Source organism: Dysidea avara, chromosome 11 (assembly GCF_963678975.1).
Source record: "Dysidea avara chromosome 11, odDysAvar1.4, whole genome shotgun sequence".
NCBI lineage: Eukaryota > Metazoa > Porifera > Demospongiae > Dictyoceratida > Dysideidae > Dysidea > Dysidea avara.
This window is the reverse complement of record NC_089282.1, coordinates 21,150,214-21,174,316: the sequence shown is the minus strand read 5'-3', so window position 1 is coordinate 21,174,316 and position 24,103 is coordinate 21,150,214. Positions and strand designations below refer to the sequence as shown.

At 38.4% G+C, this 24,103-nt stretch overlaps 1 protein-coding gene across 2 annotated transcripts; it reads right to left on the bottom strand.

Moving 5' to 3' along the window:
* Positions 1-295: 295 nt before the first annotated feature.
* On the bottom strand, positions 296-23,711 carry LOC136238247 (grainyhead-like protein 2 homolog). Of its 2 annotated transcripts, none has more exons than XM_066028603.1 (16): positions 23,601-23,711; positions 23,306-23,544; positions 20,296-20,392; positions 19,069-19,112; positions 18,935-19,011; positions 18,381-18,430; positions 18,221-18,326; positions 18,017-18,108; positions 16,686-16,844; positions 16,424-16,490; positions 16,100-16,274; positions 15,670-15,718; positions 15,550-15,616; positions 10,661-10,752; positions 10,551-10,615; positions 296-566 (listed from the first exon to the last, which is right to left on the bottom strand). In XM_066028603.1, the coding sequence occupies exons 1-16, from the start codon at positions 23,673-23,675 to the stop codon at positions 449-451; spliced, it is 1,572 nt and encodes a 523-aa protein (XP_065884675.1). In that variant the 5' UTR covers positions 23,676-23,711; the 3' UTR covers positions 296-448. The 2 variants fall into 2 exon arrangements, with proteins under 2 accessions (XP_065884675.1, XP_065884677.1); XM_066028605.1 differs by lacking the exon at positions 296-566 and adding an exon at positions 8,484-8,778.
* Positions 23,712-24,103: the final 392 nt, after the last annotated feature.

The window sequence follows — 24,103 nt, the reverse complement described above, 5'->3', positions numbered from 1 at the left end:
GTTGCCCCTTCTGTGCAATCATGGGATTCAAAAATGTCATATTACATGACCTATACACACTATCCATTTAAAACTTGGAGAGATTATTGTTGACATTCACACCTACAAATTATGTAAAAATTGAGATATAATTTTTTGGTTTATGCATGTTGAAATCCCTCAATTAAGTGTTACCCAGAAGGGCAACTGTTGCCCCCTCACATGGGAAAACTACAAACTTTAAAATGTCATATCTTACGACACACATATGCTATCCTTTTAAATTTTGGAGAAGCTACTTTAGATATATGTAAAATTCAGGTTGCTATGGGTAATAGTTATTATTATTATTATATGTTATAAAACCTGAAAATTGTTTATTGGAGGTGTATGCATTATAAAATACACAGAATCATGTATATGTGTCTCAGTGTGTGTTGAGTGGTGCACACTATATACACTAATAAAATCAGTAGTGGACAAACATGTCCACATAACCTTTCTGATTGTTGAATTCAACACTTATTATAAAGTCATCTTCATCTTTAAACTGTTCCACCATCTCATCCACAATATTGACTGTCAAGCTATAACAATACGAACACAATGTAAGTAATGTAATGCATTCAGCCTGAATACTATCAAAGTGTTGTGTTGAGTAATTGAGGAATTGAGGTCATGAAATACATCTTAGGGACCTACTTGACATGGTCACTATAATGAATTCATGAAGTACATTTTTGCTATGTTGGGGACCTACTTGACATGGTTGCTATTATGGGGTGGTCCTATTATTGAGGCCATGAAGTACAGCTTAGCTATGATTGGGACCCACTTGACATGGTCGCTATTATGGGGTGGTCTTACTAATGAGGACATAAAGTACAACCTAGCTATGTTTGGGACCTACTTGACATGGTCACTATAATGAGGTGTCTTATTAATGAGGTCATGAAGTACACCTTAGCCATGTTTTGTACCTACTTGACATATATAGTGTGCACCATCAGCAAAACATGGCTGCTAGTTCCCGCAATGCATGCAGGGACTTGTCATACTGATCTAGGCCGTGGCTGTTCACTGTGTGAGACAACTCTATTCCTTCATTTTAGTTGATGCTGTCATCTTGGTTGACGCCTCAAATGCATTTAATTCCTTGAATCGAGCAGCTGCTTTACATATAACATTCAACATCTGTGTCCTAGTTTCTCTGCTATCTTATTCAACACTTATAGGATGGATATCGATCTTTATATTGATGAGCATAGTTTGCTTTCTGAAGAGGGGAGTACCCAGGGTGATCCATTAGTAATGTTGATGTATATATGCCCTGGGTGTTGTTCCCCTGATCGATGCATTGTCAATGGAGGCTATACAGCAAGTTTGGTATGCTGAAGATGCCGCTACTTGTAGAAAGCAGGCTGATGTGCGTGTTTCACTTGTACTCCTTAGGACCTGACTTTGGTTGTTATCCATAAGACTTATCTGATTGTTAAAGAAGCTTGTCATGATGAAGCTGTTTCTTTGTTCAGGGGGACCAGAGTCTCCATTACTGTAGTGGGAAAATGACACCTTGGGCCAGGGCTGCTTTGGGTTCATTCTTCATTGTCCTTTGTAGCATCGTTGGTTCGTCAGAAAATTTCAGTGTGGTAGAAGCTCAATGTTTTATCTGATTTCTCAGTCACTCAACCACATGCTGCATATGCGGCATTTGTCCATGGTATAGTTGGTAAGTGGAATTTTTGGTTCCTGATATACAAGACCTGTTTCTCCCACTAGAGGAAATTATTCAAACCAAATCCTTGTCTTACTGGTCAGTGCTCTCTAATGTGACTGATAGATGTTTACTCTCCCTACCTTTCTAGATTGGGTGGTTTGGGTGTTATTGATCCTTCTAAGTACTTGGCTTATCAGTTCTCCTCATCTATCCAAGTAGCTGTTCCACTGGTTGAGCTTATTTTACAACAGTCTATTAACGATACTGCTAATGTATCTGTTTCTCAGCTCACTGCTAAGAAACTTGTTGTTAATGCTCATAACCATGAATTGACTCGTTTTAATTCTTTGCTGCCCCAATTGTGTCCAAGGTTGCAAAGAGCTGTTACACTATCTAGTTGGCTCACGGCACTCCCGTTGTCTGATCATGGCTTTGTATTACACAAAGGAGCTTTTCATGATGCCTTGTGTCTTCGCTATCGGTGGCAACTATCATTGCTGAACTATCATTGCTGCCTTCTAGCTGTGTTTGTGGCAAAACTTTTACCATGGGCCCTACTGCCACCATTGTCTATAAATGTATTGCAACCTTGATTTCTGATGAGAGAAGTGAACTGTATAGTGGGGCACTGTATTAATTGGTGAGCAATTTAGCTACTCGACATGAAGAGTACAAAGATCCAGTATTAATTAGGTCATAAAGTACACCTTAGCAGGCTTAGCTATGTCTGTGTGAAAGATCAACACTCGAAATCAACCCTCTATAGCACAAGGTGATAATTCTTAATCACAAGACTCAACAGTGTGCAGCAATTGGCAAAAATGAATTAAAATGATTAATATTACAAACTCTCCCCTTAAAGAATCTTACAAGGACATAATAATTATACAAATCAGTCAAACAATCAGTAGTAATCCACTGGATGTATCACTCAATCACTTCTGGTAGTCCTCACACCAAAGGAGTAAATTCTCTCATCATCATCCAAGTCAATAATGCCAGGTATGTGGCTCCACAGCTATGTTCTCCTGGAGAAAGTGACAGATCTGAATAATCTACACTCTGGTTGTCATTCTGTCCTTTACACTTGTTGTATCAATTAGTCTGATCTCCACCCATGGTCTTGTCCATTGTGGATCCAACTTTCCCTGAGTCACAAGTACCTTCTGTCCCACTGTCAACTTTGCAGCTTCTCCACTATGATATCCACTCTATTGTCATGTTCCACAATGTTGGCCTCAACCAGTTCTCTGAGTTCTGACAGTTTCTTCTGAAGTTGCTTGCAGGTTCTGCTACATTCTGGTAGGCACAAGAGAGTTGTATCCAAAGAGTGCATCTCATGAGGTGACAAGCCTGTGGAGGAGTGTATTGTCGTATGGCAAAGGAGGTTGGACACGATTTAAGCGCCCCTAAAACAAATTATGCGAAACTCGTTTTTTGAAGAGGCTTATACATCAATCTCAGTTTAATTCGGTAAAGTATCATTGTTCTGATTATAGAATACATATGTGACAATTCTGGAGAAGTTCTACACACCAAACCGCAACTTATTAATTTCACCCCAATCACCAAGCACTTTTACAAAACAAAGTACACCACCTTGACTGCTTACGTGAAGCACCATCTGAATATCTAATCAACCCCATCATTTTTCAAATTTGTATTGTGACTATTGAGGATCATGTGAAATACCAAATAAAACAATGCAATTAAGGGCAATATATTTTATGTGGTACTTAGAGCACGTCCAACCTCCTCTGGTCGTACGGTACGCAAACAATAGAAGTTGAAGATGTTTTCCCAATACCCTGCAGTTTGTGTGTAGGAGCACAGTAAATTCAACAAGGTTCTATTCATTCTCTCAAGCAGGTCACCTCCCATGGGATGATAGCGTATAGTATGATGATCTGTAATCCAGAAGGCCTTGCGGAGATCTGCAAGCATATGGTTCTTGAAGTTACAGTCTTGATCAGAATGTACATTCTCTGGATGACCTGAAGATGTAATTTTCTTAAGATCTTCCCTGCCTTTTGGTCAGGCATTGATAACTAGGAGGTACTCATTGCCCCAATTGGGGGAAGCTGGCACCTTCAGGATATCCACAGCTATCATTTCACAAGAGCAGGAGGCAATCACTGGTTGTGGTGAGGCTGTTGGCTAGGGGTGGACCTTGGTGGTCTGGCATGTCTTGCAGTGGCCACAGTAATGGCCCATTTTCATGGCCATACCAACCCAGTAGGTGCCAGTTTGTATGAGTCTGGCCAGGGTCCTGTCCATGTGCATTTTCTAAAAATGGAAGCTGCAGTGACTGGAATGAGAGCATGCCTTTCTCCATTTTTGGTAAGGGTTTCATCATAATTATACACTCGTCATCATCAGCTGAGGCCATAATTGCTTGCAGTGACACAAAGGAAATTTCCTCGGGCTGGATAAAGTAGATATTGAATCGATTAAAATATATTACTGCAGAAATAATGGGATCCAGTTTTTAAGAATCAACTATCTGTTGGGTGGACAGAGGCCTCTCCCAGGCAACCACAGATATTGGCATCTGAGTCAGCATATTGGTTATTTCTACCTGGGTGATAAAATTGAAACAAAGGCACATAGCTCCAGTGACCACCATTCCAGTTGATGGGAAGGAGCATGGCCGTGTTTGTGAGATTCCCACCATTTGAAGGATTTGTAGTCAGTCTCCAAAGTAAAGGGTTGCCCAAACAACAGCCAGACATTCCTTCTCTGATGTTGTGTGCTTCTCTTCTGTTGAAGTTAGCACTCTGCAGTCTTCCTAGAAGTCAAGAGGACAGCTTCGTCAGTGGTGAGTATATGAAATGGTCTTAACTTTTGGGGTAATCCACTGCAGGGATCCAGGTAACACTAGTCCTCCACCTGATGCTATAGCTAGTTCCTTCTCCCAGGTTACAGTACCAATGTGAAAGATCAACACTCTCATCAACACTGACTGTAGCATGAAGCAATAATTCTTAATCATGTGGCTCAACAAATGTGCAGCAATTGGAATTACAAAAATGAACAATAGTAATTAATATTACATTTGGTACCTGCACTATAATGAGGTGCATGGTCTTATTAATAAGGTCATAAGTACATCTTAGCTACTGTACTTTTTCTGAGAACTTGTGTTTTTACAAATATGTCATGTGATAAATGTATGCATGCGGATTTGAAAAAACCACTTGCTCTCGGATCTGCTGGTAAGAGTGGTTCAGCTAGCAAAGTGCTTGTATGTCATCTTTTACAGCAGGTATGTAGATTGGATATACAAGTTACACTTTGTTTTCATTCAGTTCTGTCATATACAGTGATGTATTTTAGCATCTGAACAATGAACTCCAAGGGTTAAAATCATAATCCAGATAAGAAACGATTGTTAAAGAGATATGAGAAACTTCTGTGGTCGTTTTAGTTTAGTTACAGATATATACAATAACGGATGAGATAAATCCAGTGAACAGGTTCCACAGTCTACCTCACTTTTAATTGGATATTTTGAAGGTCACCAGTCAACTAAGTATTGGATTCATATACATGAAGAAGAGTGAGATGTATAATTGTTGTAGTAATGAAAATGTTGTGGTGTGATGGCCCTACAGGCACATGTAAGTGCTAAGCATCTAATAACTACTGAATGTGGTACAAAATGAGAGGAAAAAAGGAGGCAAAGGTTGAAGAGTAGCAAACGAATTAAAATAAGGAAACAGTGACAGAGTACAGTTGAATGAAACACAGGGATAAACATGCACCTCCACAAATTCCTATTATGACTGGAGTAGTACCTCTAAAATGGAAGGGAAGCAAGAAACATTTGTTAGTACTGGTTTGTTAAAGAGTGGCTCAGTCAGTGATAGTTCTACCTTCATGTAGTCCCCCACTGTTCACTAGACAATTAAAGATAGCCCATGACCAATTGTCAATAGGTCTGGGCATGTAATGCCTCCTACTGAGATGGCCAACGTGTTAGGAAAATCATTTGAGTAATTAGGCACACTTCAAAGATTATTTGATAGCATCCTTACATTTAAAGAGTTTGAGGAACAAAAAGCAACTGGACTCAAAAAACTCAGCGAGTAACCCACAGTGGCTAGCTCTGTCAAGCATTACACTATTACAAAAGCTTTATAAAAATCTCTGACCAATTTTTTTGTTGTAAAGGTCACTGTTAGCAATTACCATGCTACTTATCCAGTTTTCAGTCAGTTATAAAGGTATGAATTATAATAGTATCAATGTCATCTAACATCATCATTTCTGTCTTCATTTCCTTTATCATATAACAGGTTCAATTGTTATAATCCAGTGAGTATGGTGGTAGAGCAGGTATGAGAACTTGCACATCCTGGAGCACTTCATCCACTTCGTCAATACGATAGATCAAACAGGTATCCATAGCGTTTACTGGTCTCGTTGTATGATGTCATGTACGGAAGTAATTGTCATAAAAATATACGTGCGTACAATTTTAAAACTAATAATCCCTCGCATTGACATCGCCTACATGCACTACCAGTTAATGTGCTTTCAGTAATTTATCTGTATCAACACATACGCATAGCACACTGAGTGTTACTGCCAGTTTTGTCTATAAACACAAATGATTCTCTTGACATATCATCTTTAAACTGTTCTCGTAATGAACCATTTCATAGAAGTGCACACATGAGAAAATGAGTAAATCCACCTTTGCTAAGCACCTTATAGACTTGCAGTTATCCCCAAAGTTGCACCGGGTTCTTTCGTGATCTCATGGAGCAGTATACCAGGCTTTTGGAGCACTAGATGAAATAAAAACAACTAAATATTTGCGTTCTCAGTAGGATGTGGCTGCTTAGATACACACAGTGGCTGTAGCAGAAAAAAACATTAATACTTCTTTTCACTGTTGATATACCAATGCTCAAATTGTTATTTATCTGTGAACAGGGTGAACCAAGGGTTTCACTCTGCAATACCACTCACCATCTCAGATAATCATGATAAGGACTTGTACAGTGACTTCACATACGTAGACCAGCTAACTTAAAACCTGGACAATAAACTCACATTTTAAGTTCAAATTAATTACGTAATGCACATGTATTAGCTCAAGCCGCTTTGTAAAAACGTAGGATCTTGGAAAAATACAGTATGGATGGGATATGGTCACTATAATGAGGTGGTCTTATAATGAGGTCATGAAGCACACTTTAGTTATGTTTGGGGCCTACAGTGGATCCTCGCTTATCCAAACCTCAGTCATCCAAACACTTCAATTATCCGATCGCCAAATGTGACTGTTCTGTTAGAGTCTTTTGTCATCAGTGTGCGTTCTATTAGAGTAAATGACTGTTCTATTAGAGTAAATGACTGTTCTATTAGAGTAAATGACTGTTCTATTAAAGTAGTTGAACAAAGCTCTGTATATAAATCATGAGCTTCAGTTATCCGAACTATTTTACTTATCTGAACACTTTTGGCTAACCATAAGAACAAAGCTGTTTGGATAAGTGAGGATCACCTGTACTTGACATGGTCACTATAATGAGGTGGTCTTATAATGAGGTCATGAAGTACACCTTAGCTATGTTTGCGGGGACCTACTTGAATTGGTCACTACAATGAGGTGATCTTATTCTTATTAATGATGTCATGAAATACACCACAGGAACCTATCATGGTCACTATAAGAAAGTGGTCTTATTAAAGGAGGTAATGAATTAGACCTGTGCTATATAACATATAGGATCTACTTGACAATAATACAGTGGTCCGATGGTACCGTATATAAGGAAATTTAGACGTAAGAAAAATTTGACGAATTCACACTTCAGCAGATTTGACGAATAAAATGTTGACGAAAATCAAGAAATTATAAACAAAACCTGTACTTTTAAAGGCGTTTATAAACAATATACGAATTTAAATTTGACGAATTAAACCAATTCGTCAAAACTTTTTGACGTCAAAATTTCCTTGCGTACGGTACATGGCTATTAAATGAGGGTTCACTGTAATGAATAAAGCTCAGTAATAATTAGTTACATACAAGACATTTAGACAATGGCATGTGGGGACACATGTACTTTACATTACACACCACACTACCTTACAATTTACACTACACATACACACGTAATATGTGCACATATAAATAACCACACACACAGACATACATGCGCACAGATCATACACTACATATGCACTCATCATACATGCACACACACTACATACCTACCACTATACACACATTACTACACAGTACACATACACTACTACTACTACTATGCGTACACACACACACACACACACACACACACACACACACACACACACACACACACACACACACACACACACACACACGCACACGCACACACTATGACACTGTAATGACTACAGTGTGATGGCTAACTGAAGCACGCAGAAATAAAGAGCTTAAGATTTAGAAGTCAAGGTAGAATTAGGGATCTCCCAGTTGGTCATGTGTGATAGCCCTATGTGTATTGCTACATGTAATTGTATCACCATGGAGTTTGACATTGTTTTGAAGTCCTTTTGTCACATTCCACAAGAAGCATGCAAATGTAACATTTGTTATTTAGCTAGAAAAGCCACACAGTGTTGGGTGGATAAAGAAGGACTCTAGGAGCGTTGATAACAATTTGTAAATTAGAATACTTTATATCAATACTGAGACGTTTATATTGATGCTGAGGAATTAGATCAATGTAGTTGATGACGTATGACCAACCTCATCTCGGGATCCTGAAGAACTTGTTTAGAACTTAGACACATAATGGTCATTACTTTTTAAAAGCAGTTAATTTGTATTTCTAAAGTAATTACTCTTAGAACACAGTAACAGCACACGTTAGATTGTTCATCACTTTTAACAAGTGTTCACTATAAAACTGCAAAACAAGTTCAGCCTACAGCTTATTTCAGCCAATACAACGACACAAGTCTAATTCTGATGAATTTCCCACCAGCTCATTTGCTACAGTAGCTATATCGGATTTCAAGAAGCTTTCTCCATTGGTTGATATCAAGAATATCATTCCTCATGACTAGTCTCACAGTACTACCTGCAAAGTATGGTACACGAGATAGCACAGGACACAACATGCCGTAAATAACATGCATTAATAAGGGTACACTATCTTAGCAAAAAGAAAAATCTACAGATGTAGCTTGACTATGATATATATTGTCTCAGAGCTTATCCTATAAGCTAAACTTAGCTCTACATGGGTCATCCGCAAAACCGTTCTCTGACACTAACTCAACTCTTTCCTATACTCTCTGCTATCAACTACTTGTGAAAGGTTTCTGCACAAATCATTAGTTAATAAAAGAAACTTGATATTAAATTACAATGTGTCGTGTTGCTAAGAAACCTGGCACGCCACACCAGTGTGTTATTAACAGGAAAAAACAAAAAACATGTTGTTTACACACTTGTACAGTAGGGTTCTTTAAAAAGGCTGAACCAAATTTTCGTGGCTTAGCTGTTTTGACATAGATACATATGAACATCCAGAGTTGGGGACATTACATAACTCATGACATATTACTTCTAACATGAATTCGCAATATGAATATAATAGATCCTCAGTTATCTGGCCCTCGTTTTTCTGAAAAGACTGCTCTATTAGAGTATTTTGATACAAGTGTATGTTCTATTAGAGTATTTTAACAGACCCCATATATAAATGTATGGGCTTTAGTTATGCAAACAATTTACTTATCTGAATGCCTTTACCATTGCCTGAGACACATTGGAGTTTGGAAAACTGAGGGTCTACTTTACTGAGGAATGCTCTTCTCTAGAAGGCATATCATAAAGCAATGACGTAACAACAAGGTGTTGTGGTTATGACATATCAGTAGACATTAAAAGGATAGTTATAGTGCTGTGATACACAAATGAAGCCAGAACAGCTGCATTAGAAAATGGCTCAACATGAATGCTCATTCCTTTAATCTGAATCCATGAAGCTGTGTTTGCAATGCTTTAATTCAGTTGCCAGTGACATTGCTAGGCATGTATACAATTAATATTATATTATTTGTTGCTTTACGTATATTAATCATTACTACAAAAGTAATATTATTATGTAATGCATAAAATTTGTACCCAACTCTGTAAATAGCATATGTAGATGAGAGACGCTTAGCACAACACCTCTCCAAATAGCTTTCTAACTATTTGTTCTGTTTGTACTGCTCAGTGAAGTCCTACATATTACTAACAATACGTAACCACACTACACACAGACAGACATTCATAACTAGTGATGCACCGATAATAGATATTGCCGATTATTCGATACTGAAATTCACATAATGGCTGATACCAATAACCAGTATGTTTGTGAAAATTTCATAAGTAATTTGTAAAATGGTCATTTTATAACTTTGTTTTTGTCTTGCTTTTACTGGTACCAATGTTGCTGAAATTTAGCTGATAAACTGATTTCCGATAATTTACTGATAATTGGTGCATCACTATTCGCTACATGCACTACATACATTACACATGTATCGCACACATACGCATGCACTCATGTTTACACAGACACAAACTCACACTTGCAATCACAATCATGTACACACATATGTGCGCGCGCACACACACACACACAGACACAGAGACACACACACAGACACACACACACTGATGCACAGACACACACACACTGATGCACAGACACACACACACTCACGCAGACACACACTAGATACACTGGCGCATGCACACATACTACTCACATGCACGCACCCCACACACACACACACACGCACGCATCCACACACGCACCTCCACACGCACAAACACACAAACACACCAACATACCCTTTTTTTGTCTTTTTGTATAGGCCAGTAACCATGTCAACAGGGATATCATATTTTTTAGCCAACTATAAGAAAAATCATATAGTTTCATCAAAAGTACTCCATCAAACCTCCATCTTAAAATCATGGGCAGTTAGAGTATCCAACATTAAAGCATTGTAAGCTTTCTCATCCTCCTTCTTCACATAAATTGTAAGTACAACTGCAAAGGGAAACAAGTAACATATGCACACACACCACATAGACTGTTTCTTATATATAGTGACAGCTGTTCAACCAGCTGTTACTACTGGACAGCCTAACACTCTACTACCCAAACTACAGCATTGTAGGGGTAAGGATGTTTCTGGATGTCTGAATACTGTGCCACTTCAATCACAAAAGCACTAGGAAAACATATTTTATTAAATAAATGATGGCTTTATTTTATGCACTTATAACATGCGCCTTGCAATGCTAACAAGCTCCTGGTATAACATAGACCATGACGACCCAATCAAAACAATTCAAAGTATTTCAAACACCGTTTCAGTGGTTACTATTCAGTGGACTGGACTACTGGACTGACATATTTTTGATTTTATAAATTCTGTGATTGGATTTGCCGAGTCTAGCTAGTCAAGGGCAACCTACTAAACACTGAAGACTGAAATATGTGAAAACTGTTATAACATTCAAGTTTGCTATTTACCATTTGTTGTGCAATTACACTGCCAGCACTTACTCTTTACCTAGTCTGGCGCTGCCGACCCTTTTACGCCGCTCGCTTTTTGATTAGTTGGACGGCGCTAGCTGTAAAAGGGTCTGGTCACAACCGAATACTAAACTTGTGTACGCTGCTACTATAGTGGCAGCATCAATCAAATCGCAGCATTTGTAATTAAACTGAACATTCAGTGCGTAAAGAGTGGAACCATGGATACCATTGCTTGGAGGGTATCGTATCTACGGCAACTATGCATGGTCTTACTTGGAAGAGTATGGAATACACTGTTATCAACTGAATACAGAAGCTTGGCTACATGAGGTGTGCCTCTGACAGTGCCGTCAAACTCAAAGCGAGATTCAAAACTAATTCTATAGTAAAACAATAATTCTATAACGTTACCATGACAAAACCCGCGTGATTCAGACGTTAATTAATTCCAGCTGCATTCGGTTGTGACCAGACCCTTTTACAGTGAGCGCCGTCCAACTAATCAAAAAGCGAGCGGCATAAAAGGGTCAGCAGCGCCAGACTACTCTTTACCCTGGTGTACGATGCTGCAGGAAATTAACATGACTGCCATAGTTAGCTAGCAATCAACTTATGGACTGATGACATTCTTCAAGATATCCCTTAAAACAAGTTCGAGAAGTGGGATAGTCTTGCGTGGCCAGACCTGTATTTCAGTGCAGGGACATATTAATTAGTGCCGTCACTGAAAAATCTCTAATTGGTAAGCCCCCATGCTGAAATAGAAGTCAGGCACCATGTGAGATTAGTTTGCTACTCAAGCTAGCGCTCTAGGGATATCACAAAGGAGTGTCATCACTGATTAACTACCACTGTCACATTCCCTTAAGCAGTACTATACACCAAGGTAAGGAGTAAGTGCTATAGTGGTATAACAAACAGTAACAAAATTCTGATTAACTATGAGACAGTGTTCACATATTCCACTGCTCATACTCAGTGTTTAGTAGTGGGCTATAGCTTCCCTAAGGATAGTGAAACTCAGTAAATACAATCATAGAATGTGTAAAAACTAAAAAAATATGTCAGTTCAGTAGTTCAGTAGTTCAGTAGTCCAGTCCACTGGATAGCAGCCTACGGAATAGTGACCACCCAGTTTTTTTTAAAGAATCTAAGTTCTCAACAAGTGTTTTGAACTTTGGGTTGCATCGAAGGCACTTTGGGGCTTATACTGCTAAGCCATGAAGGTATTGTGAAGCTGGTTTCTTGTCAAAAATTTTTTTTTCATGGGAAAGTACAAACCTCCATGATCTTATACAGTACTATCATAAGACTTACAATATCTTGATTATCAAATATATCTAGATATTTGCACGGCTCTATTGGAGACTGTTGATTGACCTTCTAAGTGATCCTTACAAAAAAAGTTAACCAATAAGGAGAAAAAAAAATTAGTTTGATTAGGGATCACAGAAATATAAAGTAGTAAAATAAAGGAGGTCGCCTACACGTACTGATATACCAGTGGAGATTTAGTCTCTAATTTCAGTCATGGTTATAGAATGAAGTAGGGATTAAATTTCCACTAGTATATCTGCAGGTATAGGCGACCTTCCTTAGTTTCACTACCTGATTTATATGATTCATAATTTTCCTTGTGTTTGGTTAAGGTAGGGATGATATGTTCATAGTAGTAAAATACTTGTATTACACATGTCCACTTCTTTGTACTCCTTTAATTACAATTTATGGTTACCTTGTTGGCAGTTAACTAAAACAGGTATTTTGTTATATGTAAATATCTAGGTAATTCAAATAAGTTCTAAAGGAAATATCAAGATGTTGTTATTGCATACCTCTAGTCTTCACTTCACTCAGTGAAGTAAAAAAATTAAAACACTAACACAGTGCAAAGTACACTAAAATAGAGATGTACCATACTGATATCCGGTTAATCTACATCTTAAAGAGCCAATACCAATTATACCGATCCGATATTCGTATTATCTGTAAAGCGTAGACCAAATAATTATTACTACAGGTGTAGCTACTGTATATTCCGTTATGAGTTTTTTAGTATGGAGAAAACAAGTAATGTAACTTTAGCTATCATACAGTACAATACATACTGTATAGTAGTGACCACAAGGGTTTGGGCGTGACCCATGAAAAAACATCACACAAAAACCAGTCTTACTCTCCCTGACAATGATGATGCAGTATTGGTTAGGTAAAACTAAGCCCAAACAAGCCTTCGGATTGACCCAAAATGCTTTCAACAAGTTGTTATGAAATTTTTTAAATTTATTAAACGAAATTTTCTAGTGACTGACTTACTGACTGATTGAATAACTGACTGATGCCTTCAGACAAGCATAACTCAATAATGACTAAGGCTACGGGTTTGATTTTTTCACTGTTCGACATCACTTCAGCTGGATTGCATGCCTTTGGCATACCACAGTACATACAATGCATTCTTCATGGACTTACCAGTGTCCTCCTTTGTGTTCCATTCATCTTTTCTGACAGTGAAAGGTATTGATTTGGCAGTAGTGCGTGATGGCTTCCCTTCGTAATGGAAATCATCCGTACTTTTCCTAGTGACTACTTTGTTTGCAGAGGTGCTTTTCGAAATGTCTTGATTCGTAATGCTGTGTAACGGATTGAACATTAAGCTGACAACGAAACGTAATGGATACTTCACTTTTCAGACGATAATTGATTACTGGGGCATGCGGCACCATTTCTTCTTTTGATGCGGTATGCGTGGGTTCACCAGTCATAATAATTTTATTTTACAAAAGAAGTTAACAAACAGGTACACAAAAAAATTTGGAATCTTCGACTAGAGTAGGGACCATAGCACATTGAGTAAAAGTACTGAAACAAGCTGGAGTAGAGCATGATATTAAATCACAGTAAAACAATAAGAAGTGTTATATCCCTACTGTGCATTTTCATATCTTGAGCACAGTAGGGATATAACACTCCTTATTGTTTTACTGTGATCTAATATCGTGCACTACTCCAGCTTGTTTCAGTACTTTTAATCGATGTGCTATGGTCCCTACTCTAATTGAAAATTCCAAATTTTTTTGGGTACTTGTAAAAGTAGCAGGAGGGCTGGTACAGCAGATTATTTAGGGCAGGTGATCCTTAACAGTTTTTAGAAGACCCAAGTAAGAATATTTTAATAGTAACAGGCCTTGCGTGCACAGCTGCATTGCTTCTTGTAATGTAGCGTTTATAGCATAGGTAATAGATAGGCTTTCTATTTGTTGTAGTAAGCAAAACGGTTTTTTAAAATAAACTTCCATAATGGTATTAATACTTTCCATGCAGACTATTGGTAGCAATTTCAATTTTCAGAGCGTTTGTATCGATAACCGACATGATAGAAATTGCCACATGGGTAACCAATCCAATCACTGATATTGATCTGATTATCAGTACATCTCTACACACAAAAAATTCTTTCCTTCAACCCAATATACTGCAGTAATAAATATTGATCATCACATCCCTTGGCCATTGTACAGTGGAACCTGTGTTATGGTCACCTGGATTAAGCGGTCACTTTTGCTTAACGGCCATGGTCACGAGGTCCCAAATATTTTCCCATACAAATGTATGCATTGTGGTCTGTATTAAGCGGTCACCTGTCTAATGCGTATAACGGCCAACCAAGAATTCGCTTATGAATCACTGTATACATAACTTCATCCTTCGTATAGCGGTCACTTCCTTTTATGGTGGCTTATTGAGCCAATGGTCTGACACCACGGCACCGTTTCAATTAATGCGCAATTATCACACTTCCTGCCTTTCAATGAATGCCATATAAACTATCAGGCTTCATTGCTTAAACATATTCAATAGCTATAACCAACATTCATAACAAGCTCACTTTGCCCTTTCTGTATAAAGACTAGTAAAATTATTACTGTATTGTGGTTGGCAGGAGCCTCTTAATAATAATTACTCATTTATAATGGTCATAGCCACTAAAATGCTGCAGACCACCTTATACAGGTTTTCTCTATAACAGCTACCTGTGTATAAAGGCCAGACATATCTGGTCCCAAGGTGACCATTATAGACAGGTTCCACTGTATTTACAAGTCAGACAATAGCCACTGACATTCTAATTATTGCCTGGTATTGTAATTAATTTTATTCTTGACAAAAACAACCCAGCTGTAAAAATGCAAAAAAGGCTAGGAATAAAAGATATGACATGGAGTTGGAGTGACATTAATAATCAAAGTCTAAAACAACCACTTTTACAGCTGGGTATATATATCATAATATTTGGCAAACCTTCTCGTTTGCAACTCATAGCAGCTTTCTTCGTAGGCGGGTTCATATCAAGATTGTCAAATTCATCCTGTAAATTTGAATAATGTGTTACTGAAAACAACCAGACATTGATGTCACTACCTTTGCTTGAAGTAGCGAAGTACTAAGACCACGTTTGGTCTCTCGTTCCCTATAACAAATTCCAAAGATTATTTACAATAACAGGCATAAGCAGAGGAAATAGGTTAGAGGGCTAAGCCCCTCCCCCCAGTCAGCTAAGGGAGAGCTGGAGAGCTAATCCCCTACCTCCAAAAGAGATCAAGGAAAGTGGAAATTAGCAAAAAGATTTACAGATTGATAAACCGAGTTTAGCAATAGAAAGTCAATTGACCGGTTAGTTACATTTCAGAGGTTATTAGCCTTAAGCATAGAAAATTATTGTTAAGCTAACCCACTGTAACTGCTTAAAGTGTGTGCAAAAAAAAACAACACTGCACAGATTATTTTTTACTTCATCTCCAAAATATGAAACTATATTTGACCACAGCACAAATCATGCCATGAAGTTTACCTGATATTCTGCATTAGAGATGTTTTGGCAAGTTTGCTGGAGCTAATGCTAGATGACGAGCCATTGTGAGGAGCTGGGATGAAGATGAACGGGAAGGTACCCAGAGTAGTAGTGGGTATAAGTTTAGTCATTTTGCTTGGCGCCTGGAAATCATTTGCACTGGAGGGACTTGCGCCTGTGAACAAGACAGTCTGTAAATGCATGTGAGTAAATGTAGCATAGTGTGTGTGTGTGTGTGTGTGTGTAGTGTAGTGTGTGTGTGTGTGTGTGTGTGTATGTAGTGTAGTGTGCCCTCCTTCTCCCCATGACACATTTCACACAAACCTTTAGCCATTTTTTGTAATCGTCTTTCTACAGATCTCAACTCATCCTTGATTTTTCTCTCTGCACCCTATGGGAATATGCAAACGATAAAAATATTCACACACACATACATGCACATACTCACTCACTCATGCATGCATGCATGCATGCACACACACACACACACACACACACACACACACACACACACACACACACACACACACACACACACACACACACACACACACACACACACACACACACACACACACACACACACCTTGTCACGGAACACTTTAATTTTACAGATAGCTCGATGTACAGGCTCAGCACTAGGGTCCAAGTCGTCATAAGTGTCCACTAAGAAGTGCAGTGGTATCCCAGCGACACCTTTCTGTGCAGAGAAGTCTGTGCTCAAACAGTTAACACAGAAGACAAGCTGTGAAAGAGAGAAAAGTTAAAACACCTCTTCACAAAATAAAATCATCCAGAAACAAACCTAATAATACAGTGTACATATTTCTGTATGTACTGTACATACAACCTGTAGTGTATGTATTTCTATCATGATGACTTGGCAATGCAAATCAAGCACAAATGTGCCTTCAAAAAGAGTCAACTTGATTACACTTATAATAAAAGTGTATATAAATCTAATTGTTGTTTTGTATAATAGAAATAATTACAGTTGTACATCTGACTAACAAACTAACCAATTAATAACCATCTAGCTAAACGACACATTTCAGACAAGTGTACCACAATTATAGCTTACAGTATAATACGTCATAAGCATATTGCCACCTTTACTGTTACCAATCATCTGGGATGGCTGAAATGCCAGAAAAAAAAATCCTTTTCTTTTTTAAGCTGTTTACTCAGGGCTCAGCTAAACGTGTACATACACATGTGTACAATGTATGTTACCGACTCACTTTTTTGAGCTGTAATAGATGTTGATTCACAGGTACCACTACATACAATGGCTCACATGGAATTTTTGTACCATTCCTACTGCATTCAATGTGAGTGGATCAATTACAGACATGAGATATTTGTGTGTGTTACATTCTCCATGTTTACGGCCTGCATTTCAATCACTTGTTTATTTTTAAGAATATTTAACCTATTAAGTCTGGTGAAGCAGGCTGCAGCATACTAATGTTAGCTTGCACACTATACAATAAGCGGAAGGCAAAACAATTATGTCATGTTTCTTCTCAAAACAGGTGACTCATTGTATTGAACACTTCATTTGATCAGTGTCAAGAAGTTGTGGATTCAAGGGTACGATCATGTTAATGATATGCTGTCATTGTTAAAATTTATATCGCTGAAGCCATTTCTTGGTTATCGCTTTTGATTTCACAACTCATTTCACCCTAGCTTTTCTTTTTAATGAAGTGCTCTATTTTCAACTTGGCTGCCATGGTATATAATCAATTCCTTAGATATCACGGGTTTAGCAATACATATGTATCATCAACATGTACCAAATATCATTTTTACTATGAAGGTGATCTGACTTACTGCAGTACAAATTGATAATTTTTCTTACACTTATTTCACCTTTAAGCTTTAAGCAATGTAGTATTTTTTGTGTGCATATACCTTTGTAGGACCGTTAGTTGGTGACCACTGGACTGAGAAAGCGTTCAGTCCTAAATCTTCTATGATATCAGCATTTTCACAATTCTTACGATCTACAGAAGAGGTAAAATTAATAGCATATACCTATACCCCAAACTGCACATTTTCAAACACGCATGCACGCACACACGTACACACACACTACAACACTACACTGTCACTCACCGATATCAAATGCCCTCTGGTTGGGATTGGCCTGCATGTTGTACCAATACTGCCAGAGCAGTCGCTCAGTTTCCTGCTCAGATCTGAACACCAGGTAAATGATGGAGATGGACTACAAGAAGTGAACTCAAAACAGAACCCCACAATGTATTGTTCACACCTTAACATATTTATCTTCACTGCTCTCCATCAATAAACTATACAGTTGACCTGCAAAGTATAATACCACACAGAGCTTGTTAGCAGAGTTGAGAAATAGTCAGTTTAATGAGGATACTTATAGATACATAAGTATGTATGTTTTTCTGTGGTTTTAACATTATGATCACATATAATAGTGGTGCCTACAGTGCTGCAGACTTCGAGGTTGCTAGTTTGTTTGTGTGTGCGTGTGTGTGTGTGCGTGCGTGTGTGTGTGTGTGTGTGTGTGTGTGTGTGTGTGTGTGTGTGTGTGTGTGTGTGTGTGTGTGTGTGTGTGTGTGTGTGTGTGTGTGTGTGTGTGTGTGTGTGTGTGTGTGTGTGTGTGGTGCAGTGGCAGTCAAGGCCATCATGGAGCTTATTGGATAAAATATGAAATGGCTCAATTTACTGAACCACACATATTACAAAAACATGTGCAGCTCCTTGATGACAGAATGGCCAGTCCCAGAACATGAATTGCTTTTTATTATTTTATTAACTATCAATACAATATACACTTGTTACATACTGTACCTTTATTCAAGTATGTCAGTGTGTCATCACTTTGACGCTGAATGACTGAAGTAGGAGCACACAGCTTGTAGACATACCTATGGGGAGTACAGCAAGATACAAAGTCAGATTTGAAGATAGATTATGGCACTCACGTTTCTTGCACTTCAAATAATGGAGTGGGTCTGCTAGATTCCCCCTGGAAGAAGAGAAATATAAAATCATGGGGTGAGCCTGAGACGTAGCTTGTATATATATCTATATACACAGACATTTTTGTATCTGAGTGAAGGTACAATTTGTATAGATATGTAGCTATACATAAGTGCGTGCGCACACACGCACACCCACCCACAACACACAAAATAAAATGACTACCTACTGACACAATCACACCTAATCAGCAAAACAACACTGGTCTGCACACTACTCAGATGCTACAAGTCAAATCCTCCTGGAGCAGGACTAGTAACCCACAGGAGGCTGTGCCCAGAGCCGCCCACAGGGGAGGGGGGAACTGGGGCAATTTGCTCTGAGCCCCAGCCTGAAAGGGGCACCAGGGGGCCCCTTGAATAGATCAATATACTTTAATAGAGCAGTCAAGATCGATATAATCTAATAGAGCAGTCAAGATCTAGATACTCTAATAGAGCAGTCACAGTATTCTTTGGAGAGGGGCAGCTATTGTCATTGTTAATGCGTAATGACCTTTTTTCAATTTAATTCTTTTTGGTCTTCGACTTACAGCTAGGCTGAAGTTGTGATTCAGAGTGGAACCCTCCTTGCCCCTTGGGCCCCACTTTAACTCTTTGCCCCGGGCCCCTTAATTTCTCGGCGGCCCTGGCTGTGCCATGTCTCACAGGTGAAGGTGCGTGTACCCAAAGTTCTACCTAGGCCTTCACCTGTGATGTGAAACATGGACAGTTGGAATTTGCTTCTGTGTGATGTTACAGTTGGGTGGGCTACTACCCCAGTTGACATTAGGTCCCCATTCACAGGGTCTTGAAACATTGGAGAGTGAAAAGCATAGAACATGGTATGGCTTCTTACACGTTAACTAGCCACAAACACGCATAGTTCACTATAGTTGTTTACTGTTACCATTCCTAATATGGACTGTAGAAACACATTCTTAGGTCAATTAAAGAAGCCATACGACACTCTACATACGTTTTTAAAATTTTGCCTGTTGCAAGAAGTAAAATCCTCTTTAAGTTGAGTAAAGCTCATTGCTCAAGGAAAAGCAACAGTGATTGGACAAAACTGGGCATTGAACTAAGCCCAGGAAACACATGGATGTGTACATACAAACAACACACAACACATTCAGCACTACTGAACTCACATGATATGTGCAACATGTCTGTTCAGGATGAACTTACCAGTTGAAATTTACTATCAAATTCTTTGCTTGCTGGAAGCTTGTCACTCTGGCTGGCTACATCTGAGAGGGCTTGAAGAGCTTTAACATCTGGTTCACTACATAAAATTAAGTTCTGGGCAGCCATTATATACAGCAAATTCTCTATTTACGATGGTGCAAGAAGGCCAGGCTTTTAAAAGTTTGCTATTTCACCTGTAGCAAGTGATGATAAATCAATAAGTTTAAGTGACTTGTGCATTGTGCAAAGAAGGCTCTGGCCACTTGAAGCTATAAAATGAAGCTTGCTTAAAAGCTAAAAAAAATCAATGGAATCAACACACAAGATAATGCTGTATGTTTGGCACAACTGTTTCACTAATTCTGCTTAGATCCTTTCACTCTAGTTCTGCTTAAAGGATCTTACTGCAAAGGTTCAATGTTGTATACACAAAACCCAAGGTGTTTAAATATTAATTAAATGTCCTATATGACCTTTAAGGTAATGTAATGCAGATTGCATGTACAGAGGTGATTATAATTTTTCAGTAATGATCAGAAAAGTCAGACCAGCTTTATGGCTGATCTGACATGCTGCCAACAATACTATTTGCCTCAAATTACTATGGTATACAGTGGCCCCACCTGGTTAGTTTAATCTCTTAGCAACAGAACATTGTTATTGCGTCAACAAGAGTTAAATTATATCAATGCAGGTGAGAACCACAGCCTACCAGTGGCGTAACTAAACCAGGACCTGGGTGGGTGTCAGCAATCAAGTCACGCCCATGAAATTAGCAATAGAGTAGTAGAAAGACTATTTCACCAAATAATTGATCGAGACCTTGACAACAGCACACATTTTTGGCTGCAAAACTGCTATATTACCTTTCGTTATAGTGAAATCACTTCAAACTACCAGGTTATCAGTATAAGCGTCTCTAGAAATAATTATCGTTTTGATAATTCCACTACTGTAATAGCTTTACTTGTGAATACGACTTCAACTTATTGCACTGGGCCCTGGTGTCGATACAAGTCCAGTTACGCCACTGCAGCCTACATCCAACCTTCCCTGACCTGACAAATGTCAGACCAAACAAGGCAACCTTGCTAATTGGTTGGTAAATGCCTGATGGCCAACTGTTATAATCACCTCTGCATGTACCTGTGTTGGCTTTAAATCATGCACAAGTTCATTTCTCTTTGTTGACAGTAAGGTAAATATGTCATGTAAAAACTGAAACTGTGCTACGTGTACACCGCCTGTCATACATATGTGCAATTGCCTTAGTAGTTTAACTAACCCTATATTTGTGTTCATTATTTCACTATACATACTTGAAAGATGGCATAAGGATCATGTACTTTAAAGCACTATCAACAACATGTATGCTACACAGCAATATAGGACACTAATATTAAGTTATGCTTGGTTCCCATTGTATCATTAGTTGTCATGCATGTAAAGCAGGTACCAGTGCTTTCATTTGTTCAGCACGTTGAAGGAACCAGTAGGGAATACTCACTGAATTTAATTGAGCTACATTCCTGTCAAAACCACAGACGAACAACTCTGGTGTTTTGCATTAGCCATTAATTTCAGTATACTTGCAGGATGGGTGGGATAAGGAAACCTCATGCTCTTTACAACATGCTACACGGCTATATGAGTGGTGCTGATGTTTAATGCTTGATCTGTCCTTGGCATTAAAACGTTTAATGTGGAGACAGTTCTGCACATAGGGCAGGTACCAATGCTAGTCTTTAATAAGAGAACGGCCATTGATTTTTGTACATATTTTCACTCCAATACAATACCACAAGGTCACATTCTTTAACTTTGAACCAACAATCAATGCATTTAGGCACTCCTTTTTGTGGCTGTGCCAATGCTGGAACTCATTACCATTGGCAGTTGTGTCTCAACCAACCACAGGCAGTTTTATAAAGTATAAGCTTAAGTGTTTTCTTTTTGTAATTAGGTATTTCATTGTGATTGTTAATAGCCAAGTAGATTTTGTGTGTGTCTGTGTCTTACACAGGAAAAAAATTCATGACTCCCTTATTAACTTGGGAAAGTAGAGCTATGGCTGGGACAAATAGCAAAATTTACCTTCAAACATTCAACACTTCAGAGTTAGCTTTCAAGTTACAGGTTTTCTTGCATTTTATGCACATCCTTCTTAAGTTTTATCTTTTTAATTTTAATAAATTTGTAAGTATTTGGAAAATGCATAGCAGTGGTACTTAATGACACGTTTGATCAATTGCAAATGGGCGTGTCCGCTATACTGCAATCATGCATAGGTAAACACCAACTAATGGCAAAAGGACATTTTCCATGCATTATCTATCACTTTATAAGGTGTTTTAAGGGCTACATCTATGGAGCAAGCAAGCTAAACTGTGATGGTTTAAAAGTGGGCGTGACACACAAAGATCAATCATGAAGAGATGAACATCGATCATGCAAGATGAATAAGCAGCTGCAATAAAGATAACGATGTGTATTTGTAATTCTTTCATAGGCTATGAGTGCATTACGAAGCTTTGAAGGATAGTTTTAAAATTTGAAGTTTACTTAACCCACAAAACATTCGAAGCTTCATCCCAGTGCTAAGTAGAACACTTCCCATTTTGATAATAACTGCTATATAGCTTTGTAGCATGTATTTATGAATATTCATATTCCGTGTTCCCTTTCTGGGACTTTCAAAACAACCAGCTTACATATATACCTGTAGAAAAGGCAAATGCAAGTCCCAAAGCTAGCTTTTATGAAAATCCCATCATGGGAATCACTTATGTACACATGATGGGAACTATGATTTCCCACAATTGGAAGTACTCTACTTTACCAAATCACTGATGAGAATTATAGCACTCCCAAAATGGGAATTACACAGCATCCCCATTGTAGTTCCCATACAGGATTTTTTCCTGTGTGTGTACCGTGTTGGGGACCATCTTGTACAGGCTGTCTAGCCTTTTGTTACCCTTCTTTGGAGAAATTCATTAACTTCTCTCACCTCAGTTCCTTAGCTATAGAACCAGCTGCTTCAGAGTTCTGTAGATGGACGCCATATACTTCATACAAAAGGTTTAAGAAACTTGACGTCGAGTTTGTATCTGGTGACGGCGGCATCACTAAAGGTGGCGGATTTCTCTCTTCCTGGATATCATTCTCGGTGTCTGACAGCGGATCTGACGTGGCGCCAGAGTGTAGAAGGTACTCGTCTGAGAGTGACTTAACTTGCGATACCCCATCCTGTGGTAGTCCGCCACATAACGACATGTTTTCATTAAGTTACTTAATTGTCTTACTCCACTTCTTTTTTCAGGGCTGAATACTCCTGTAAAGTTTAAGGTGGCTTCATTACTTCTCCTGTCACGCTCCATTTAAAGAGCACTTAGTAAGGTTACACATCTCACGCGAGCACTTAATAAGGTTACACATCTCACGTGATCGTAAGGCCTCACCGTTACAGCAGCGAAGATTCCCTCAGCTTGTTCCTATATACTTTTTCAGTTTATTATTTATTTCTTTGTACAGACCTCAAAATTGAGTATAGTTGTACATGTAATGATTTAATGCTAGTCAAATGATAATCTCATGATCAGTAGCTAAATTAGTTTTAAATCTTCCAAATCTGTTGAATCAATTCCATACGGTGGTAGGGCATTCCAGAGTCTGACGGTTGATGGGGAAAAAAAGAGTGTAAGTAAGTGTTAGATCTTGATGCCAGTTGGATAAATTTAAAGTTGTGACCCCGGGTAGGTAGTACAGATATTATGATCACCAAAATCAGTTATATTATTGATGATTA

Excerpts from the sequence above, each read along its gene's own strand:
- LOC136238247 (XM_066028603.1), bottom strand. The coding sequence starts at position 23,675 with ATGGAGCGTGACAGGAGAAGTAATGAAGCCACCTTAAACTTTACAGGA. Across the intron at positions 18,431-18,934 it reads ACTGACATACTTGAATAAAG|GTCAACTGTATAGTTTATTG; the intron begins GTACAGTATGTA and ends TATACTTTGCAG. Across the intron at positions 15,719-16,099 it reads TCTCTAATGCAGAATATCAG|GGAACGAGAGACCAAACGTG; the intron begins GTAAACTTCATG and ends AATTTGTTATAG.